Source organism: Aspergillus caelatus (genome assembly GCF_009193585.1).
Source record: "Aspergillus caelatus strain CBS 763.97 unplaced genomic scaffold BDV27scaffold_12, whole genome shotgun sequence".
Classification (NCBI taxonomy): domain Eukaryota; kingdom Fungi; phylum Ascomycota; class Eurotiomycetes; order Eurotiales; family Aspergillaceae; genus Aspergillus; species Aspergillus caelatus.
Genome location: NW_022475275.1, coordinates 125,316 through 142,686, shown reverse-complemented (window position 1 = coordinate 142,686; position 17,371 = coordinate 125,316). Strand labels below are relative to the sequence as shown.

Here is a 17,371-nt window from a genome sequence, read left to right as displayed (position 1 = left end):
AGAGAGAAAGCATGGGTCAGCCGACATCTACAAAGGATGGCTTAGCAGAATACATGTCCATAGCAAGATTTGCGAGAATGATGAAGTTGCTCAGCATGGCAGCGCAAAAAAGCTGTTGGGTCCCTGGGGGTGTGGTTCCTGGGGAAGTCTGGAAACGATAGGAGCTGATGGCTTCTGACTGGGCGGGGAGCTGCCCCACTTTCACCCCAGAGTGCCCTATGAGACTCGTCGCAACACTCATCACTATCCACCTGAGGTAAATTTTCCCGCTCTCAGGTGATCCATTGCAGTTCCTACTTTCAATGGACATTGATATTGACATATAGAAATAGCTACACATATGCTCCCATTATACTAACATTGATAATATATATTACTAGCTAAAAGTACCATGCACTCGACGGTAGCCGCGATACCTAAATCAGTAGAGAGCTCAAGAGCTATCTGACATTTACCAATTGCTGGTGCGCTTGAGTGCCTCGTTCTGAATCACTTCGATCCAGTACCCATCAGGGTCCAGTACAAAGGCAACGTTCTTCATCCGACCGTCAGTCAAACGCTTCTTCCAGTTAACTTTCAGTGATTCGAAGCGCTCGCAGGCGGTATTGAGATCGTCAACAGAAACGCCTACAGCAAGTATGGCAGTGTCAGTGGTTAGGGCTCTTCCAGCTTCATGACGGCATCGGCAAAGAGTAGGTCACTTACAAATATGGCCGAAACCTTGTGGCTCAGCGTTGCCATTGTGGTAGACAGGTCCTTCTTGCTTCTCCGTTCCATAGTTCCAGGTGAGCTCGAGCAAACCTTCCCACTCGGCCACGGGGTTCTTAGCATCCTCCTGCACTTTGGGGTTCCCCGCAGCGTATCCCAAGAAATAGAGATTGAAGCCTGCATCCTTGTTCTCGGAGGTTCGCAAAAGGGTCATGCCCATGACTTCTTGGTAGAATTTCAAACTTGTCTCTGCGCACTTCACGCGGAGCATGCTGTGGTTGAGTCGGTAGTTGGCAGTATCTGTCGTCGTACCCACATCCTCATTATGACGACGGATAATCTCGACCCAGTAACCATCAGGATCCTTAGCGAAGGCAATGTGCTTCATGCGACCATCAGTGAGCTTCTTCTGGAAAGGATAGCCAGCATCTTCAATTCTCTTGCAGGCCGATTCGATATTGTCAACAGAGATGGCAATGTGACCAAAGCCGCGATGAGGTTCCGTGTTGCCGTTGGCTACGCTGTAATTGGGGTCATTCTCTGTGCCATAGTTGTGGGTGAGCTCCAGAACAGCGTTGCGGTCCGTCCAGTGACGGTCACCCTGCAGGGACTTCGGGCCGTTGTATGCGAGGAAGTAGAGGGAAAACTTGTTATCAGGGAAATCGAGTTGTTGAATTTGAGTAAGTCCGAGGAACTTATAGAATTCCACTTGGGTAGGAGATTTGGTAAGCACGATTATTTTAAGCCAGCAATGACGCCATGATGCAGAGGTACTCACAGGACTTCTTCGGGTCCTTCACCCGGATCATAGTGTCTGTTCAAGCACCATTGTCAGCATTTTATTCGCATTCCATTGAATTGGAAACCAACTAACGATTGAGCTTATACTTGGAAGTATCCGTCGCCATGGTTGCGATATATCGATTGGTTCCTGTATCGATTTGTAAGTAGCTGACAAGGTGGCCAGTGGGGTAAATCTTAGCCTAAGCTTTTGCTTGGAGGCCGACCTGATGGGATAGAAAACCTTAGGTTGAGGACCCTGGTAGAGGATGTGCAAAACGAAGGAAGAGCACGAAAAGCAAACATAGGGACAGGAGGGGTAAGAGGGGGGGGAAAAAAAATAGGTGTGGTGTTACTATTGCTTAGTGAGCGGCGTGAGGGGAGAGAACTTGAAGTGGAAAAGGTGGAGACACCCTATGACGCTATGGCACTCCATCGAGTATTGCCTTCGAACGATAGGAACTTACAGCAAAGTACTCTTAGATTAAGGTATGTATGAAAAGAATATATCAGAACCTGTCAATGTACTTATTCACTAAACTTACGATCGTTCTTTGGTTGAGAGTGAAAGAAATGATAATGTACCTGAATGCACCTCATCTATACAATTTCACGTGAGATATAGAGCAATCAATCACTAGAGGCTAAGTAGCTAACCTACTACTAACCCAGTCAAGCGAATACGGCCCCGTAAGTGGTCCAGCGATTTATGCCTTCTGTTTATTTAGCCTACTACTTATTGGGCATCAAGTCCTCAGCCTCTAGATGTGACCTAGCGTATACATCAGAAGATCTACAGGACTATGATGGTTTATATAATATTAGATGTCTCTTAAGACACGCATCAGGGCAAGGCCCTAAATCCCCTCGTATAACTGCAAGTTGCAGTCCCCCAAGTAGAATAGGTTCGAGACCATAGCGCAAATATATAATATTATAACAAATGAGTATGACTCAAACAGCCCGGTGATACGAATTGATCTTCGCATTATGGGACTGAGACGCTGCTAAATTTGGACTCCCCGTGGGGTTTAATAGCTACACAGTAATTGCTAGTATAATATTCGAGATTTGATTGACAAACACTTGTATGTAAATCGAGCTGGAGAACCAAAGGGCTATACCCGTTTGGGTAAGTCAAATCAGCAGAAAAGGCGGTGGCCTGATAGGGAAGGGGACAACACCCAATCGGGTGATGACATGGGCGTTCATTCATCCATTCATTCCTCTTGCTTTGCTCTTCAACTACTAGTAGTATACATACTATCTGATCCCCTACTTCTGTCGGAGTTTACCTCGAAGTATCTACATCTAGTCTGCCGCATTTGCCGGCGATAATCTGATCAAATTGCGGCTTCGGATTACTCGTCCAAGTGCTGGTCCTCTTCCTCCATCAAGGTTTGTCCGCTATTCTTTGTTGATTTCCCTAAATTTCCCCCCCAACGATCTTCGTCTGCTTAGATCACACGCGACTGGCGTGGATTCCGTTGCTTGCTTTTTCTGTGGCCTTGTCCAACTGCATCTCGCATTCTTCCTTGCCTGCCCAACCCGGCCTGCATGCCCCACGGGCTACTTTCCCCACGTTTTAGAGATCAATGTTGATCAACTCGTGCCTACAATGGATTGCGCGGCATTGGGTCTAGTCATGGAATGGGACCGTCAGCCCATTTTCTGTCTTCATTCCCTCCTCGAACTTAACCATTTTTGTGCCCCCTGATCGTGTGGTGCGCTATACACCGTCTAAGATTAGATTCCCTCTTCCTACCTTTTAAGACTATCATCCCCCATGCCCCTGCGCTTCTAGATTCTTCTAAACCACTTTGGTTGCACCACTTGTCCCGCTATCACTGGACGCAAATGGCTGAGTATCAACTTTCAGTTCGATTTGGTTATTCCTCTAAGGAATCCGCTGCTCTCTACGAAGCAGAACACTGTCCATATTGGGCACAGAGCCCGGTCAAGTACGCCCAAAACCTCTTAGAGTACTCAGACGAGCCGATTGAGTACGATCATCACGACAGTGACTACTCAGACAACTGCTTCTTCTTCCCTGAAGACTGTTCTTGGTCACCCCCTCGTGACTGGATCCTAGAAAACGAAGAGTCCGACGACGATATCTCAAATAGCGAGGACCACGACACCATGATTCCCGGTCTTCCCGATATCAAAATGCTCGACGCGGAGGCCCTCAGCGACTTGCTAGAGGATAACCTCTCGCCCCCGGAGATCACCACGATTCTGTACGGTATATCGTGATCGCTTTACTACCCCCACTATTGTGCTAATGGGCTGTCATTCATGTAGAGTATTTGGCACTAATGGTGCCATATTTGCGTACGCCTCATCTCTTCCATCCCGGCAGCTGCGGAATCTGAGCGCAACATACGGAGCCGCTTACACAGCCTACGCAAAGAACGCTTCAAGTGGTAACCTAACAGGTGTAAATCCTGCAAGTCACCCATCATCATATGTGACAGCCCAGTCCGTCACTCTCGGCGACGTAGGGTCCATCGTCTTCGAACTCGACGAGCTTGTCGCCGTAGTCACCAGAATAGCGGATAAAGTACTCCTTGCCGCCGTTGGACCGTCCAAACTGGAGCCCGAGGGAGAGACGGGCCCTTCAAATGGTGCGCAGAATGGCTCCATAAACCCCAGTGCGGACGAGTTCCCCCTGCATGAGCCTAGAACAGGCGCCAACGGTACCTCCACCAACCAAACTCCCACCAACGGAACCCCCAACAATATCAGCCGAACTCACAGCGAGGCCAATATGCAATCAGATGCGCAACTTGAAGCGCAGTATGAAATCGACCGAAGCAACGACCTCGCGCGATTGGCAAGCCTAAATCTGTCGTCCTCGCCGTCCATTCTGCTCGCTCTAGAGTCCAAATCTGCAGCGTTAGGCAAATTCCTCAGTCAGAAATTGGAGGATCTTGAGAGCCCTGAGGACTTCTAGGCCTATGCCACAATCGCTCTTTTCCTCGCCTAACCCTTCTTCTTCTTCTTCTTCTTCTTCTTTTTTTTTTTTCAAATTGTTCTATATTGCTTTTCTTCATGAGCCGTATGAGCTTCTTGTTATTTAGCCTATGATTCCATTTTTGATCGATACTCCCGTCTCGAAGCGTGTTGTCATTCAACCTCGTGATTTATGAAGGCCGTGTTCGATTATTTGTTTGGACAGAGCAGAAATTGTGTACTGAGAACTACTCAACTTAGTGGACCCAGCAAGCATGTTCGACCAATTGATTATTATGAACAAATTAAAATTTTTACAGCAAGAAAGGTATTTAGGTACCAAACCTATAGCAATTGGCCAAGTGGTTAATAGGTTAGACGAGAACAATAGCGTTTTGAAAAGAAGGTATATCGCTAAATCTCTGCTTTCAAGAAGGAAAGATATTATAGCAACCATTATAGGCAAATTGTCCAAGTTGGATATAGAAAAGTAATGAAGTGACTTATGCTTTGTCGCCGGTAGTGGCGGTTCCGCCCGGAGCAGTATGGAAGTGTCCACTGGCCGTGCTAGCGGTTCGAGACACTGCAGGGGGGGAGACAGGGGATTGAGCAGTTGCCTCGCTTGCAGCTGGCTGTGCAGGTTGCGCGGCCTGGGTTGCGCTCTCAGGGGCTGTGGCCTGAGTTGCGCTTTGGGGAGCCGTAGCCTCAGCGGGGCTCGTGGCCTGGGCGGGGCTCGTTGCCTCATTTGCCTTCTCACTGTAAGCGGGGGGATTGGTGACGGCAGGGCTTGCAGGCTGGGAGGATGTGGGGGCGGCGGCAACAGCGGCAGCGGTATGCACCGGGCCACGAGTGCAGTCCTTAATGACGGTCCACCATTTTTCGGCGTCGTTGGCAGTGTGTGCTTTGAAGTTCAGTTCAGTGGTGGTGTGGAAGGCGTTGCCGACTTTGCTGCCCGAGACATCCTTGCCTTTCACGCTAAACTTGACGCCGTCGATCGCGCCAATGACACAGTCGGGAAGGTATAGGGATAGCTCTGGAGCCGGATCGCGGCGGAAGTCGTCGTCATCCTTGAACTCATGGAGGTACCGCGCAGGGGTGACAACGTAGTAGCCAGAGCTATAGCCCTTAAGCATGGCACGGGACTTGCGTTCCAAGGACCCTTCGATCAGTGCCTTGGTTGCACGATGATCCATGTTGGGGAAAGTGATGTTGGAGAGGGTCCTCGGGGGTGCGTCCGGGTTGATCAGGACATCGTCATTCTTCGTGATGAAGTTGACCCACTCGAAGTCAGGAGGGATCTTCTGAGCGGAACCCAGCATATCCTGATACATAGTGCCCTGATGCTCGAGCTGGCCAGAGACGATCTGGACGAACTGTTCCATGGCCCCCTGAACGGTCTGCAGAACATGGGCCTCGAACTGCTGGAAGTTATTCTGTACAGCAATGATATCCTTGCGGTTGTTGTTCTCCTCGATGATTTGCTTGTTGAGACGATGGTTGACACCCCGGCGCAAGATGTAAGGGTCGTGGTACTGTTCGAGTTTGTTTCCTGCGGCAGCATCCATGGATGCGGTTTGTTGCGCAAGGAGCTCAATGTGCTTCTGGGTGACAGATCGGGCCTTGTCCACAGCCTTTGCGCTCTTGGAAGCACCACTGGCAAGCTCCTTCGACTTGGCCTTGATTTCCTTATGAAGACGCTCCAAGGTTGGAGACACAGTTCCCTTCAAGTTCTTCTCCGTCTCGAGGTACATATTCACCATTCCCTGTCAAGGCATTAATGGCGAGGGCAACATTGGGAGGGGCGGAACAGATTATACCTGAGTATTAGCGCGGATGTTCTCAAACATGGAAGCCACGCCACCAGCGTTTTGGGAAAAGTGGTGGCCTTCCCTCAGCGGCTCACTGACGGTCTGTCGTGACAACCTTCGTTAACTAATCTGGACATATGGGTATATCGATAGATGATCGAAAGGGCGCCTACACACCTTGAGAACTTTCTCATAGTCCTTCGAATGTGACTTCTGTACCTTCGAAGTCACAGTGACATAGTCCTCCAGATAACCACACATATGCTTCAAAGCGCGCAAGCGCTCGTTGAGCAGGTTTGTAGTCTACCGAAACTTGAACGTTAACATTTGTCCACGGATAGAATGGCAATGTAGCATAACTAGGCGTACCTCGCTGCTATCCGAGTCCGGGATGGCCTCATCATCACTCATGGAGGCTCGGCGGTCCGGAGCAATGGAACTCGTGAGGGTCGACGACCGATGAGGGAGCTTCTGGTCCACGGGACTGGTTGGGGTAGACATGGTTGTGGGGTGAATGTGCGATGCACGATGTCTGCAGAAGTTGTGTGGCAGAACTATTCAGCAGCAGGATAAATAATGGAAGTAAATGTCACTGTGGAGGAGCCGGAACCGCCAATGAATTTAGTCGAGACTATAGGTACCGTTATTCGTCAGTGGCTCCATTTTTCGATTCCGTCAAAGTGAGGGGAGGAGTGGGTCACGCGTATTCCGCAAAAGTGAAGAAGGTGGGAGATTGAAGCGTTAGACACTTACCAAGTCTAGGAAATCCAGCTGGAGAGAGACCGGGTTCGGATCGCCAGGATATCCCGTAGAGAAAAAAGAAAAGGAAAGAAGGAAAGGGGATAGATAGGAGGGAGGACGTGAAGGACTTATTAGGTGGAAGAAAAAAGATCGACGGTCGCCAACGATGAAGTCACCGACCGCTTCCTTAGCGTTTTTTACCCCTCAGCTCAATCTACTCACAATCTAGTCCACCTAACCGGTGGGATGCTCGTCCCCAGGTACACAAGTCACATCATGGGGAATTTTTTGGTTCCCAGAAATTCTAATTACCTTGTTTTGACCCAATTGATTTGATCAGGACTCTTGATCTCATCGTCTCTTTCTGTCATGATAATACTCTCTAGAATGTCTAGAGTTTGGGCATACAGGCTGAAAAAAAAAAAAAAAAAAAAAAAGAGTCAATTAGCACAAAATGTATCACACGTAACTAATCACATCGAGGGAACCAACGAATGGAAACTGCTTAAGGTCGAGATTCGAACGACGCCGATGTGTGGCTCGAACGGTCTTCGTGGATCGGACTATCCGAAAGCAGACAAAGCGCAAGGCTCAGCCACATTTCGGTGGCAAGAGCTGGAGGAACTATTGGGGATCTTTCTGCATGAGTTCTCCACTCTAGTCAACACATGGTATGATTAGGAAATATATTCTCGAGTACATAGTAAATCTAAGGTTTAGCTATGTTTAGCTTTGAAAAGAAGGATAGATATATATTACCATCACGGCTCTGATGCTATCCTACAAGTATCGAGAGGAAAATGATAGGTATCAAGTGTTTGTAAAAAGTCGCCATAACTCATGCTTGTCATCGGCCTGAGCCGTCCCATACCCTGTAAACCCAAACCATCTATGTAGTATAAACGCCGGTGAACAAATCCATACCGTCCCACCTCTATAGATATATGAAAAGAGAAAAATGGAAGCACCCAGAAGCACCCAATACCCGGTCTAATATAGATACAAAACGAAGTGAGGTACGCGCTTTTCTTCTATCGTGAAATCAGGAGAGTCTCTGAAATGTAGCGCCTCTCAGCGTCCAGCGCCGACAGTACCGTAATCATCATGAATGCACATGGCCGAAGAATTTAAAGTTCCCCTCCGATATGCAGTTGGAGCGGCCTCTGTCCTGAATCTAGACACGGGCTCGGGCCTGAACCAGTCGCAGTCTCCGGTCCTCATCATCGTGGCTAGAGGAACGAGAGTGACCAAGGCCCGGCCGGTGATGAAGAATGTCCAGGGAAGGGAAGAGTTGGCTAGATCCGCGTCCAACATTTCGGATATGGGCTTGCTGAGGTGACTGGAGAGGAGGCGGGACGGGAATGTCTTCCGCAACGACAGCATCATAATCCGGCAACTCAAAATCATGTGGACGGACAGTTGTACGAACTGCGGTCGAATAACTCGGGACACGGCTCAGAGTCTCCACTTCCGCATACTGAGGATGGAACGGGGTGGCCATTCCAGATGGAACATGCTCATGGTCAACTTCATCAGAGGGTCGCCGCGAGAGCACCGGGCTCGAAGGGCTGTGAGAATTAGAACCCGATGATGGTCCAAAGTAATCTGCAGGAACTCCTAAGCGCCGGTGTTCGCTGTCGTTCTGAGGCTCATGATCGGTGGGCGACGGCTGATGGGGTCGAGTGATATTGAGGTTGGAGAGATTTGATAGACGGCTGTGTAGCGCAGAAGCGGAGATGTCGGTGTTTGTCAGAGCATTCATAGAAGCAAGGTTTTCAGCAGAGAGGTTGCGGCTTAGAGTGCCAAATGGTGTGCCGGGGCCACTTCCAGGTCCCGGAGTACGGTAACCATTAGGGTCAAGCTCGCTATACAACTGGTCAAACTGATGCTCGCCGTACAACGGGGGCGCCTGCTGAGCAATATCGTTGATTGCCCGTTGAGCGGATTGTGGAGTCTGGTCGATTAGGTTATTATTCTCGTCGATCGCAAGGTTTGGAGAGATAAATATCGACACAGGAAGCGTAGCTCGCAGCTGCAATCAAACTGTCAGAACGGTCGTTATGGCGAATGAGTAGGGAATGACATACCTCGCTAATGTGACCATCTGGATTCATTAATTGAACGCGAAACTTCAGCTTATGCCTGACCTTGATGCCCTTCGTATCTGTATCTTGCAGACACCGTGTCAGAGTTTTAGGGAGGTCCAAATAACGCGAGAATTGATAGCCCTCTGCCACTTCATCGATTATTTCCAAGGCGTTATCGTGATCCAGCTCATATTCGTCGTTCAAGATGGTGCGCGTGTTCTTGTATGTGTTGCGAATAGTGTCAGGATCTTCAGGGTTGAGGGTGAGATCATGGCTCTCGATAAGTTGAGAGACAATCTGTCCGATTGTGAGACCTTTGAGTAGTGGGATAAGTTTGAAGTCAATTCGGATGCTGGTCCCAAAAATAACCGCTTTTGTAGGAGTGCTTATCGAGTACTCGATCTTGTTGGGCCAAATATTCTCCACCGACTGGAGAAATGAAGGTTAGCAATTCCGCATGGAATGATGCGCAGGAGAAATTTCGCTCACCATAGCATGAGCAAGTTCGAGAGCACTAGGTTCCAATGTCCGAATGATACGCAATGGCTTCCGGACAACAATATCCTTCGCATATTTGCGTCCTATTTCAGCTTTGAATCGGTAGGTAATATAGGTATCGCTGAGACCCTCGATACTTTCTGGCATATTGCCCTCTAGAACGAGATTGAAGGGATATTCATAGTTGCCGGCAGGCAAAAGTTCTGCTTTGCCTTTACCTGAGTCTCTGAATTTCCATGTCTTTTCATAGATTACTCGTTCCCTCCACGATTTCCTACCACCTCCGGCAGAACTGGATGGCAGATGCCAGCTGAATGCATCGGTCAGTCACCGGAATCTACCTGTAAAATCCGGAAAATGCCTCTTACCAAACACGGGATATACCAGTGAGGTGAAGCCGAATATGCTTAATCGACAACGGCTCTGATAAGCAAAGAAGAAGCTTTCCACTCAAGTGTGCACTGGCAGCTTCTTGTTCTCCACCGCGAAAAACAATATAATCTTCATCAAGACTGTGGACAAGAAACAATGGATGTTAGTCAATTCCGACATGGTACTCGGGTTTCCGGAAATGTTTGCGGCGGGATGTAACGCACCGGATATCGAAGTACTTCGCATGACTTGCACTGCCCCCACCACTGAAAAAACTTAGGGCCATGGCGTTTCTACTAACAGCCGCAAATAAGCAGCTGCCAGGAGATAGTGAAGATCAGGAGAAACTCGAAAGGCCGGTGCTTGAAAAATAAGAAAGAGAGGAAAATGTGGGAGGACTGAAAAGAAAAGCACCAGGAAGGTCGGTTGTTAAAAAAAAAAAAAAAAAAAAAAAGAAAGGCAAAAAAAAAACCTATGACACAAGATAACGGAAGGTTTTTCTTTTGGTGCAGTTAGTATGGAGCCTGCGACTGATCGACCGGTCACTGTCCAGATTTACCAACAACAGGTCCCACCAAGGAGAGATAAATTGTTCGACAGTGGGGGCACAGGAGCCGTTTCCGTCACCCTCGAAAAATTGGGCTTCGGAGTTTCCTCTCTTTTGGCCCGGAGTGGCGACTAAGATGAGTCTTTAGGTTGGGAGATGATGCGATCTTTTTAAGTCGGGGTGACTAAGCTGGTCGATAAAGATAGAAAAAAGAACGGTAGGATAGATGAGAGAGTAAGAGAGGAGATTGTATGCTATACTTCAACGACGGTCAGTTTTTACTGGGATAAAGGCATTGACAATCAAATTTATGTAAGAGAGAGAGAGAGAGAGAGAGAGAGAGATAGTCGGTATCAGAAGAATATATTTAAAGCATCGCGCGGGACCAAATGAAAGTGTGCTTGCTATAGAGAGAGTATGTTATAGCAGGAGGTGAGATTGGAGGGAACTAAAAGCAGGAACAAGGGAGCCCGGAGGGGCGGTAAGACGAATACGTTACATCACCAAACATACCGGAGAATTTGTGGTGGACACAGGGTCCCAGCTGTCAATGATACCTGGTAAGGGATGGTATGAAAACAATGCGTTCGTGACAAGGTCTTTTCAGGATAAAGGCCGAAAAAAAACTAGAAGTTAGGCGAGATAGCCGGCGGTATTTATTTAGATGGCCTTTGGTACTCCTATCTCCTGCAAGTCATTAGCATGAAAGGTTATGACTCTTCACCTTTCTGGGATCGCCGGGTTTTTAGTACCAAGACTCGGAAGGTTATCCTCATGCTAGTAAGATCGGCCGTAGGGCGGCAGTCGGCTTAGCCGGTGTGGGCTATCACAAGGGAAACCCTTCGGGAACAACTATAGGAGGAATAATCGGAGGTGCGCTTGCATGATTTTGCTAAAGTCTTTAATTTAATTTCCCATGTCCCGCAGGTACCTACGTACAGTACAACTATTACCAATAAGTTTCATCAGGTTATCATCAGCGACAGTGGGAATTCTAACATACACACCCCTACAGCGGGTAGCATGCAGCATGCAGGGCGTTTTACACAGCATCTGCCGAGTAATTTAGTCCTTCTCAGCTCCAAAGTGATAGTGGGATGATATTCGTCATGACTCTCATATGTGTGATCACAACCACTTGACGATCTGCTCATCCAACGCCTGAACTCTATAACTAAGGTACTTTTGCAAGGGAATCTTCGTGTGAAAATTGATATCCGATCAATTTTGAACACGCTACAACTGCAGCGGATTTGCGGTGGCCTGATATTCCGCTACCCAACCATAACACAGCTGTCAGCGACTCAGTACGGCACTGATAAGAGGCTATTGAAATAAATCCTACATGGAAAAGTAGGGGTGAGATTTTTCTTTTTTCTTTTTTTTTTTTATTAAAAAAATTTTTTTTTTTGAAATAAATAAATAAAAAATTTACCAGCTTTTACACTTTGTTTATTATTGTAGCACAGGAAGAAGCTCATAAAGTGAAATCTAAGCTCGAACCAAGATTTGTGAACATGAGAACCTATCTTTGTACAACTACATTTGGGTTCCGTCGCTCCACCAGGGGAATTCTAGGCCAGTCGACACATCATGGATCTTCGAGTCAAAGAGATCATCCAATTTGACGCACACTCGAAAATCCGATGATCAATCTTATAATCATTGATCTTTCAACATTAGTTCTGTATTACAGTGTCTCGGACAATCAAGTTGGTGATCACGTAATGGTTTGTATAAATAGTTGATTATGCTCATTCACAAGCATCATCACAATCATACATTTACGGTTCGAGGTAGGACCAAGGAGATTAAACTCAATATATTCCCTGTGGTCTGTATCAGTACCACGGGGGCTACGCATATGTATCATACGACAATGGAGCATAATCATGAACAGCCTCATGATACCGGAAGTAGAAAACCATGTGCGAGCATGACAGTTGTTTGAGAAAACATGTTCTACGGAGTATACGGAGTACACCGCCTGCAGAGGGATGCTGTCTACTTAGTACTAGCAGTACGTATTATGATCCACGTGTCATGCCCTTTGCGCGATATCCAGAAACCTCCGCGGCCATTCAGAGAGAAGTTCTGGAAACTGCAGAATACAAATAAGGTAATTACCTATACCAAGGTAGTACTACTAGTACCAGGTATAGTCGTAGTAAGTGACATTAACCTTATAATACGGGGTACCCAAACCAGACAGCAGAATAGGTATGTACCTAAAAAGGTCGGGCAGTCTCGGGAGATCTTCGCATGTGATCGGGAAATCTCGCACTTCTATCGGCAGCGCAACCCGATTCTTCAATACAAGTACTGGTAATCAAATACCCATTATAACTCTTGGTCATCATACAATATTCCTACCTCGGATCCTCGATGTGAACGTTTTGGAAAAAAACAAAGTCATTCTCCAGGTCCCTACAAGGGTAATACATCACGTTCGTGAAGTTGATTACTGCCTCGTAATGGTGACGCTGATCTAAAAAAGAAGCTCTCGGGCCGCTCTTCTTCGAACACTTACCAAATGCCTAGACCACTCGATAGGGACCGTCCTGACGCAAGCCATGATATCACAGTTGAGCTTACGTCGCAAGAGATCCTCTTTTAGGATCTTTTCTTTATTTAATTTTTTTATCCTTGTTCGTGTCCCACACCTACACAAGGATGGTAAGTAAAGAGCTTTTGCTATGAAAGGGTTTGCACCTTCCCAAAGTGAACATGCCGTCGATCATCAGGCTACCGTCCAGGATCATATTCGGTGAGCCATGTTCCAGAACAGAAAAGATTCCAGGGTCGACATGCAGCTTTAAGCGGTGATCACATCATCCGAGCCAGCGAAGTTAGTGGTGTGGGTCGGATCAGAACGCTAATCACGCGCTAAATTGTCACAGATAACTGTTTCAATGACCAAGGCACGGCGTACCGACTATTAGGGTATGGCTTGCGAGCAGGTCTTAAGGTTGGTGTCACTGCTCTCACAAGCCTCTCTTCGACTGTCTCTGGAAGCATAGGCAAAGAAAGGCCAGCCAGTAACATGAAGTATTCTTTCCTTGCATACTTGGAAGAGGGGCAATTCCCATTATCCATGCTATTAGACGTATTACAGGTTAATGGCATTTCGGATGCTGTTGCAATGTAGCCGAATGGCCACAGCGGTTTGTTTCACGATCCTGTATTACTATAGGTAGATGAAGATCTTCGGAGTACACAATGCCGACGGCTTCGTCAAGTCCATCGGCATGCCGAGCAAATTTTCTGGGACAAGCTGGGCAACCCGGTGTCTCTATCAGGCATAGTCCTGCCAAGTCGTAAAAGAGCCCGAATCTGATATCAAGAATGTTGCATCGCAGGGCCGCCACTTTGACTCACTCACCAGCAGAGCTTGAAAGCTATTGGAAAATGAATTCGGTGAAAATCGCTTACGCAAATGTCTCTCACCATTGCAGTCAATTTATTCAAGGCATGCGAACGACGTACCCCACTACAACTTTCATGAAACAAAGAGTAACATGCCAGACTCGACCTCGCCAAGCAGATTTGCCAGGTACACGAATACAGATAGGTTCCATATCGATACCCACTTTCTCGGAGCTGCCCGTCTGCCCGTCATTTGCTGCCGTTGAAGAAAATTTTGACCGCTACCTTGAGGCTAGAAAAAGTTTCCTGCTATCTATGGAGACTTCGTTTCCGCAGCGGACGGTTACCGATGGTTCCACCGAGATAATAATATCAGTCGGATAACCGTATCCCGTACCAACGGAGTACTCTCATAATACAATTGGAGTTTTGACCTTGGCGCAATTTCCCCTATCTGCTAGGTCCCGATTGCGACATGGCGAGGGGAAGCTAAGCCAATGATTTTTCCCCTTTGGCACACGTTGGCACACGTTTATTCTTTTACCCGAACTCTGATTTTTTACCCGAACAATAAGAACAGCAAGAATATTAATCTCCAGATACGCAGATCTCTCTATCCTTACCTATACCACGTGCGCATATAATGAATGCCGCCACAATTTAACATCCGGGTAGGGCATGATCGTATTCGATAACTTCGGGATCATTAGACGCTTAGCCCTGTGGTTACGGCAACTTAAGTCTTCCCCGCGTGAGAGTACATCGAGGAGCAATTCTTAAGGTCGCCTGGGGTCTACTCCTAGTTTCAGTATAGGATAAACCGTCAAATAAGTCAAACTGACTTAACCTACGGAGTAAACTCGTACGTCAAAAACTGGCATGACAGTCGTACTAGTATCCCACACTATGTGAAAGCTAAGGGAATAGGATTTTGCCGGGATTTCTATACTGCGGCAATGACCTCATAGAACAGCTTAAACGCTTTGAACATTGATAAGTATTTTCCGGGATGTAGTGCCCACGAGACTGCCAAGTGAATAGTCCGCCGTCGGTGGCTGAGGCACAATATATCAACGTCGTAAGTCCAGGATATACCTTGTTGAATCCCTTCTATATCAATCAATCTTTATCCATGGAAACCCAAACGCTCTAATGTGACAACTTTCTCGTTGTGCAATATCCCAGGCCACTGCTTCCCGCACTCGCCACCATTGCTTCAAGATTGGACCAAAGGCGCCATATTAATACCTCACCAGGACCGGGATCAAGAAACAGCTTGCTATAAGCATATACCAATCCCCAGTCCATTGAGGTATTTAAAAACAAGTCACCGCCGGAGTCCGTAGTGGTGATCGTCACCGTTGGGCTGCGCCTCTAAACATGGACTGTGAAGGTTAGTATATGCCAACCCTGAATTATAATCTCGCACACCCCAACTATCTGTAGGTTTGAGATGAGATCGAGGCAGCACAGCCCATAGGTGTTTGCCCTATAGGCTAAAATTTACAGCTTCGGACGCAAAGATCGTTGAATCAGCCTAGTCTAGACTCTATCTACTTGCGAGAAGAGTCAACTAGGTATATATCAGCCCACAGCGCTCTGACAAATCAAGTCTTGTAGGAGTTTAGTGTAGTGTAGAGGATACGGTATCCACTGATCAAGATCTCTTGACTCCATTCCCTTTCTCCACATCCATCTGCCAATCCCGGGTACATACCATAGCCCCGCTTTCTTGAGACGTATATTGAGGAGCGAGAAAGATATTGATACAGTTATTGACGACGAACATGTATAAACAAAGTGAGGGGAACAGAAGTAATGAAACAATAGTAAGAAGCACAAGCATTTATGCCTAGATGTATATGATGGAAGTAGCGGTCACGCGGCAGAAGGCAAAACGATGCATATGTAAAGGTAAGTTTGACACCGGCGACAACAGAAACACCTCACCACCGACCCCAAGAATATTATAATCATGAGTATAATCACAGCAGAATGAGAGCAAAGTCCTGGAAATTCAACAAGGAGAACCGATGTAGAAGTGTGAAAAAACACAACGCTGTAAAAAGACGACGATATAAATGGCACAACGCACGCGGTATCGATCTCGAACCAGCAAGGTGATCCACGGCATGGTGATTATCTTTGACGGACTATATTGCGTATCGAAATGGATGAAAGGCAGCGACGATAAGAAGACTTGATCGACTCAGAAAATCCATCCCAGTATCACCCATAATGCCAGACCAATGGCAATGACGATCCCGGCTACTTTCAAAACAGCGACGGTATCGCCTTGACGTGCCATACGGGTCAAGCGGCTGGCGCTGCCTGTCAGGCTTGTTGACAGGGAGGAGAAGACCTGATTCTGTATTCGGTATTAGTTAAATTTATCTATTGGTAGAGTTGAACGATGTTGAGTATAGACGCGAAATCGGTCAAAAAAACTGGTAGGGTGGCGACATACCGAGTGGTCTAGAGTGTCTTGATCTCGAGCATTATCGTGGATATCGATGGTTACGGATTTCAGAGCCGAAACTTTCGACGAAAGGGAGTTCAGGAGGGCGTTATTTTGTCTGTAAGCGGATTATCAGTAAGTCAGTCCTTACATCTGCTTTTCGTGGGCTGCCCATGAGATGCTGGAGAAAGGAGCGTCGTACTGTTCACGTTCGTAGGCGTCTCCCATCTTGTCAGATATGATTCTGCTTTCTTGTAGGTTCAAATTTATTGTCTGTCACTGGTCGATTGGCCAGTAAATCAGAGTTGAAGGAGCAAATATCGGTGAGAATTTGATTAAGTTGAGGAATATATGAAGTCGATTGAGGTACGTTGAGACGAGGACTGTACAGCCACAACAGACCAGTAGCGATGATGGCGAGGCCCGTGTGGAGATTAGATGTCGCTCATCACGTGATAATATCTCCACAATATCTACTCCGTACTCCATACATCTATGAGAAACCGCACAATTTCGTACTCAGGTTGCAATGATATACGTAGTAGATTCTATACAGTACCTTAGCCCTCATCATTTTAACTTTCAGAGTACCACCAAATCTACTGTGTACCATGCCACCATGTACCGATCCAAGAGTAAATCAACTCTCGGGTATTGGGAAGGGGACAAGCCATAATCTCCTTGAACATGCAGCATGATAAGCTGTCGGTTCACTGAAACATCTGAATTGAAAGAATAGAAATGTATAATAAAGGTGTCAAAGCAACCAGAAGTGAGAATGAATCGAGAACCCCAGACGCTATGCAAACAAATCAAGGAAAATTTGCCAATCCAAGGCAATATGATTTGCCAAGCACTATCTGGCATCACAAAATACCGCCAGGTGCAAGGTGTGTTATATAGGGATGAGACGGAGCAGTATGTAAGAGTGTAAGCAGACAGCGGTGGAATCATATGATCTCATCACTGGGTATGCAATATGATTGGTGCCTTCGTTATCCTTTGAAACAGCGAAAGGCATGTACAAGAGGTAATGAGGAAGACGTAATCA

At 47.0% G+C, this 17,371-nt stretch overlaps 4 protein-coding genes across 4 annotated transcripts; 1 reads left to right on the top strand and 3 right to left on the bottom strand.

Moving 5' to 3' along the window:
- Positions 1-325: 325 nt before the first annotated feature.
- BDV27DRAFT_120906 (lactoylglutathione lyase GLO1) lies at positions 326-1,852 on the bottom strand. The gene is made up of 5 exons (XM_032065237.1): positions 1,733-1,852; positions 1,583-1,639; positions 1,487-1,522; positions 706-1,416; positions 326-627 (listed from the first exon to the last, which is right to left on the bottom strand). The coding sequence occupies exons 2-5, from the start codon at positions 1,614-1,616 to the stop codon at positions 452-454; spliced, it is 957 nt and encodes a 318-aa protein (XP_031932489.1). The 5' UTR covers positions 1,617-1,639; positions 1,733-1,852; the 3' UTR covers positions 326-451.
- A 909-nt stretch (positions 1,853-2,761) lies between these two features.
- Positions 2,762-4,503, top strand: BDV27DRAFT_120904 (uncharacterized protein). The gene is made up of 2 exons (XM_032065236.1): positions 2,762-3,728; positions 3,793-4,503. Exons 1-2 carry the CDS (start codon positions 3,346-3,348, stop codon positions 4,442-4,444), a joined length of 1,035 nt encoding a protein of 344 aa, XP_031932488.1. The 5' UTR covers positions 2,762-3,345; the 3' UTR covers positions 4,445-4,503.
- Positions 4,485-7,409, bottom strand: BDV27DRAFT_120902 (PH domain protein). Its single transcript, XM_032065235.1, has 5 exons — positions 7,005-7,409; positions 6,621-6,882; positions 6,429-6,554; positions 6,261-6,353; positions 4,485-6,206 (listed from the first exon to the last, which is right to left on the bottom strand). Exons 2-5 carry the CDS (start codon positions 6,750-6,752, stop codon positions 4,947-4,949), a joined length of 1,611 nt encoding a protein of 536 aa, XP_031932487.1. The 5' UTR covers positions 6,753-6,882; positions 7,005-7,409; the 3' UTR covers positions 4,485-4,946.
- A 298-nt stretch (positions 7,410-7,707) lies between these two features.
- BDV27DRAFT_120900 (arrestin family protein) lies at positions 7,708-10,402 on the bottom strand. Its single transcript, XM_032065234.1, has 5 exons — positions 10,174-10,402; positions 9,946-10,089; positions 9,569-9,887; positions 9,080-9,508; positions 7,708-9,024 (listed from the first exon to the last, which is right to left on the bottom strand). The coding sequence occupies exons 1-5, from the start codon at positions 10,233-10,235 to the stop codon at positions 8,167-8,169; spliced, it is 1,812 nt and encodes a 603-aa protein (XP_031932486.1). The 5' UTR covers positions 10,236-10,402; the 3' UTR covers positions 7,708-8,166.
- Positions 10,403-17,371: the final 6,969 nt, after the last annotated feature.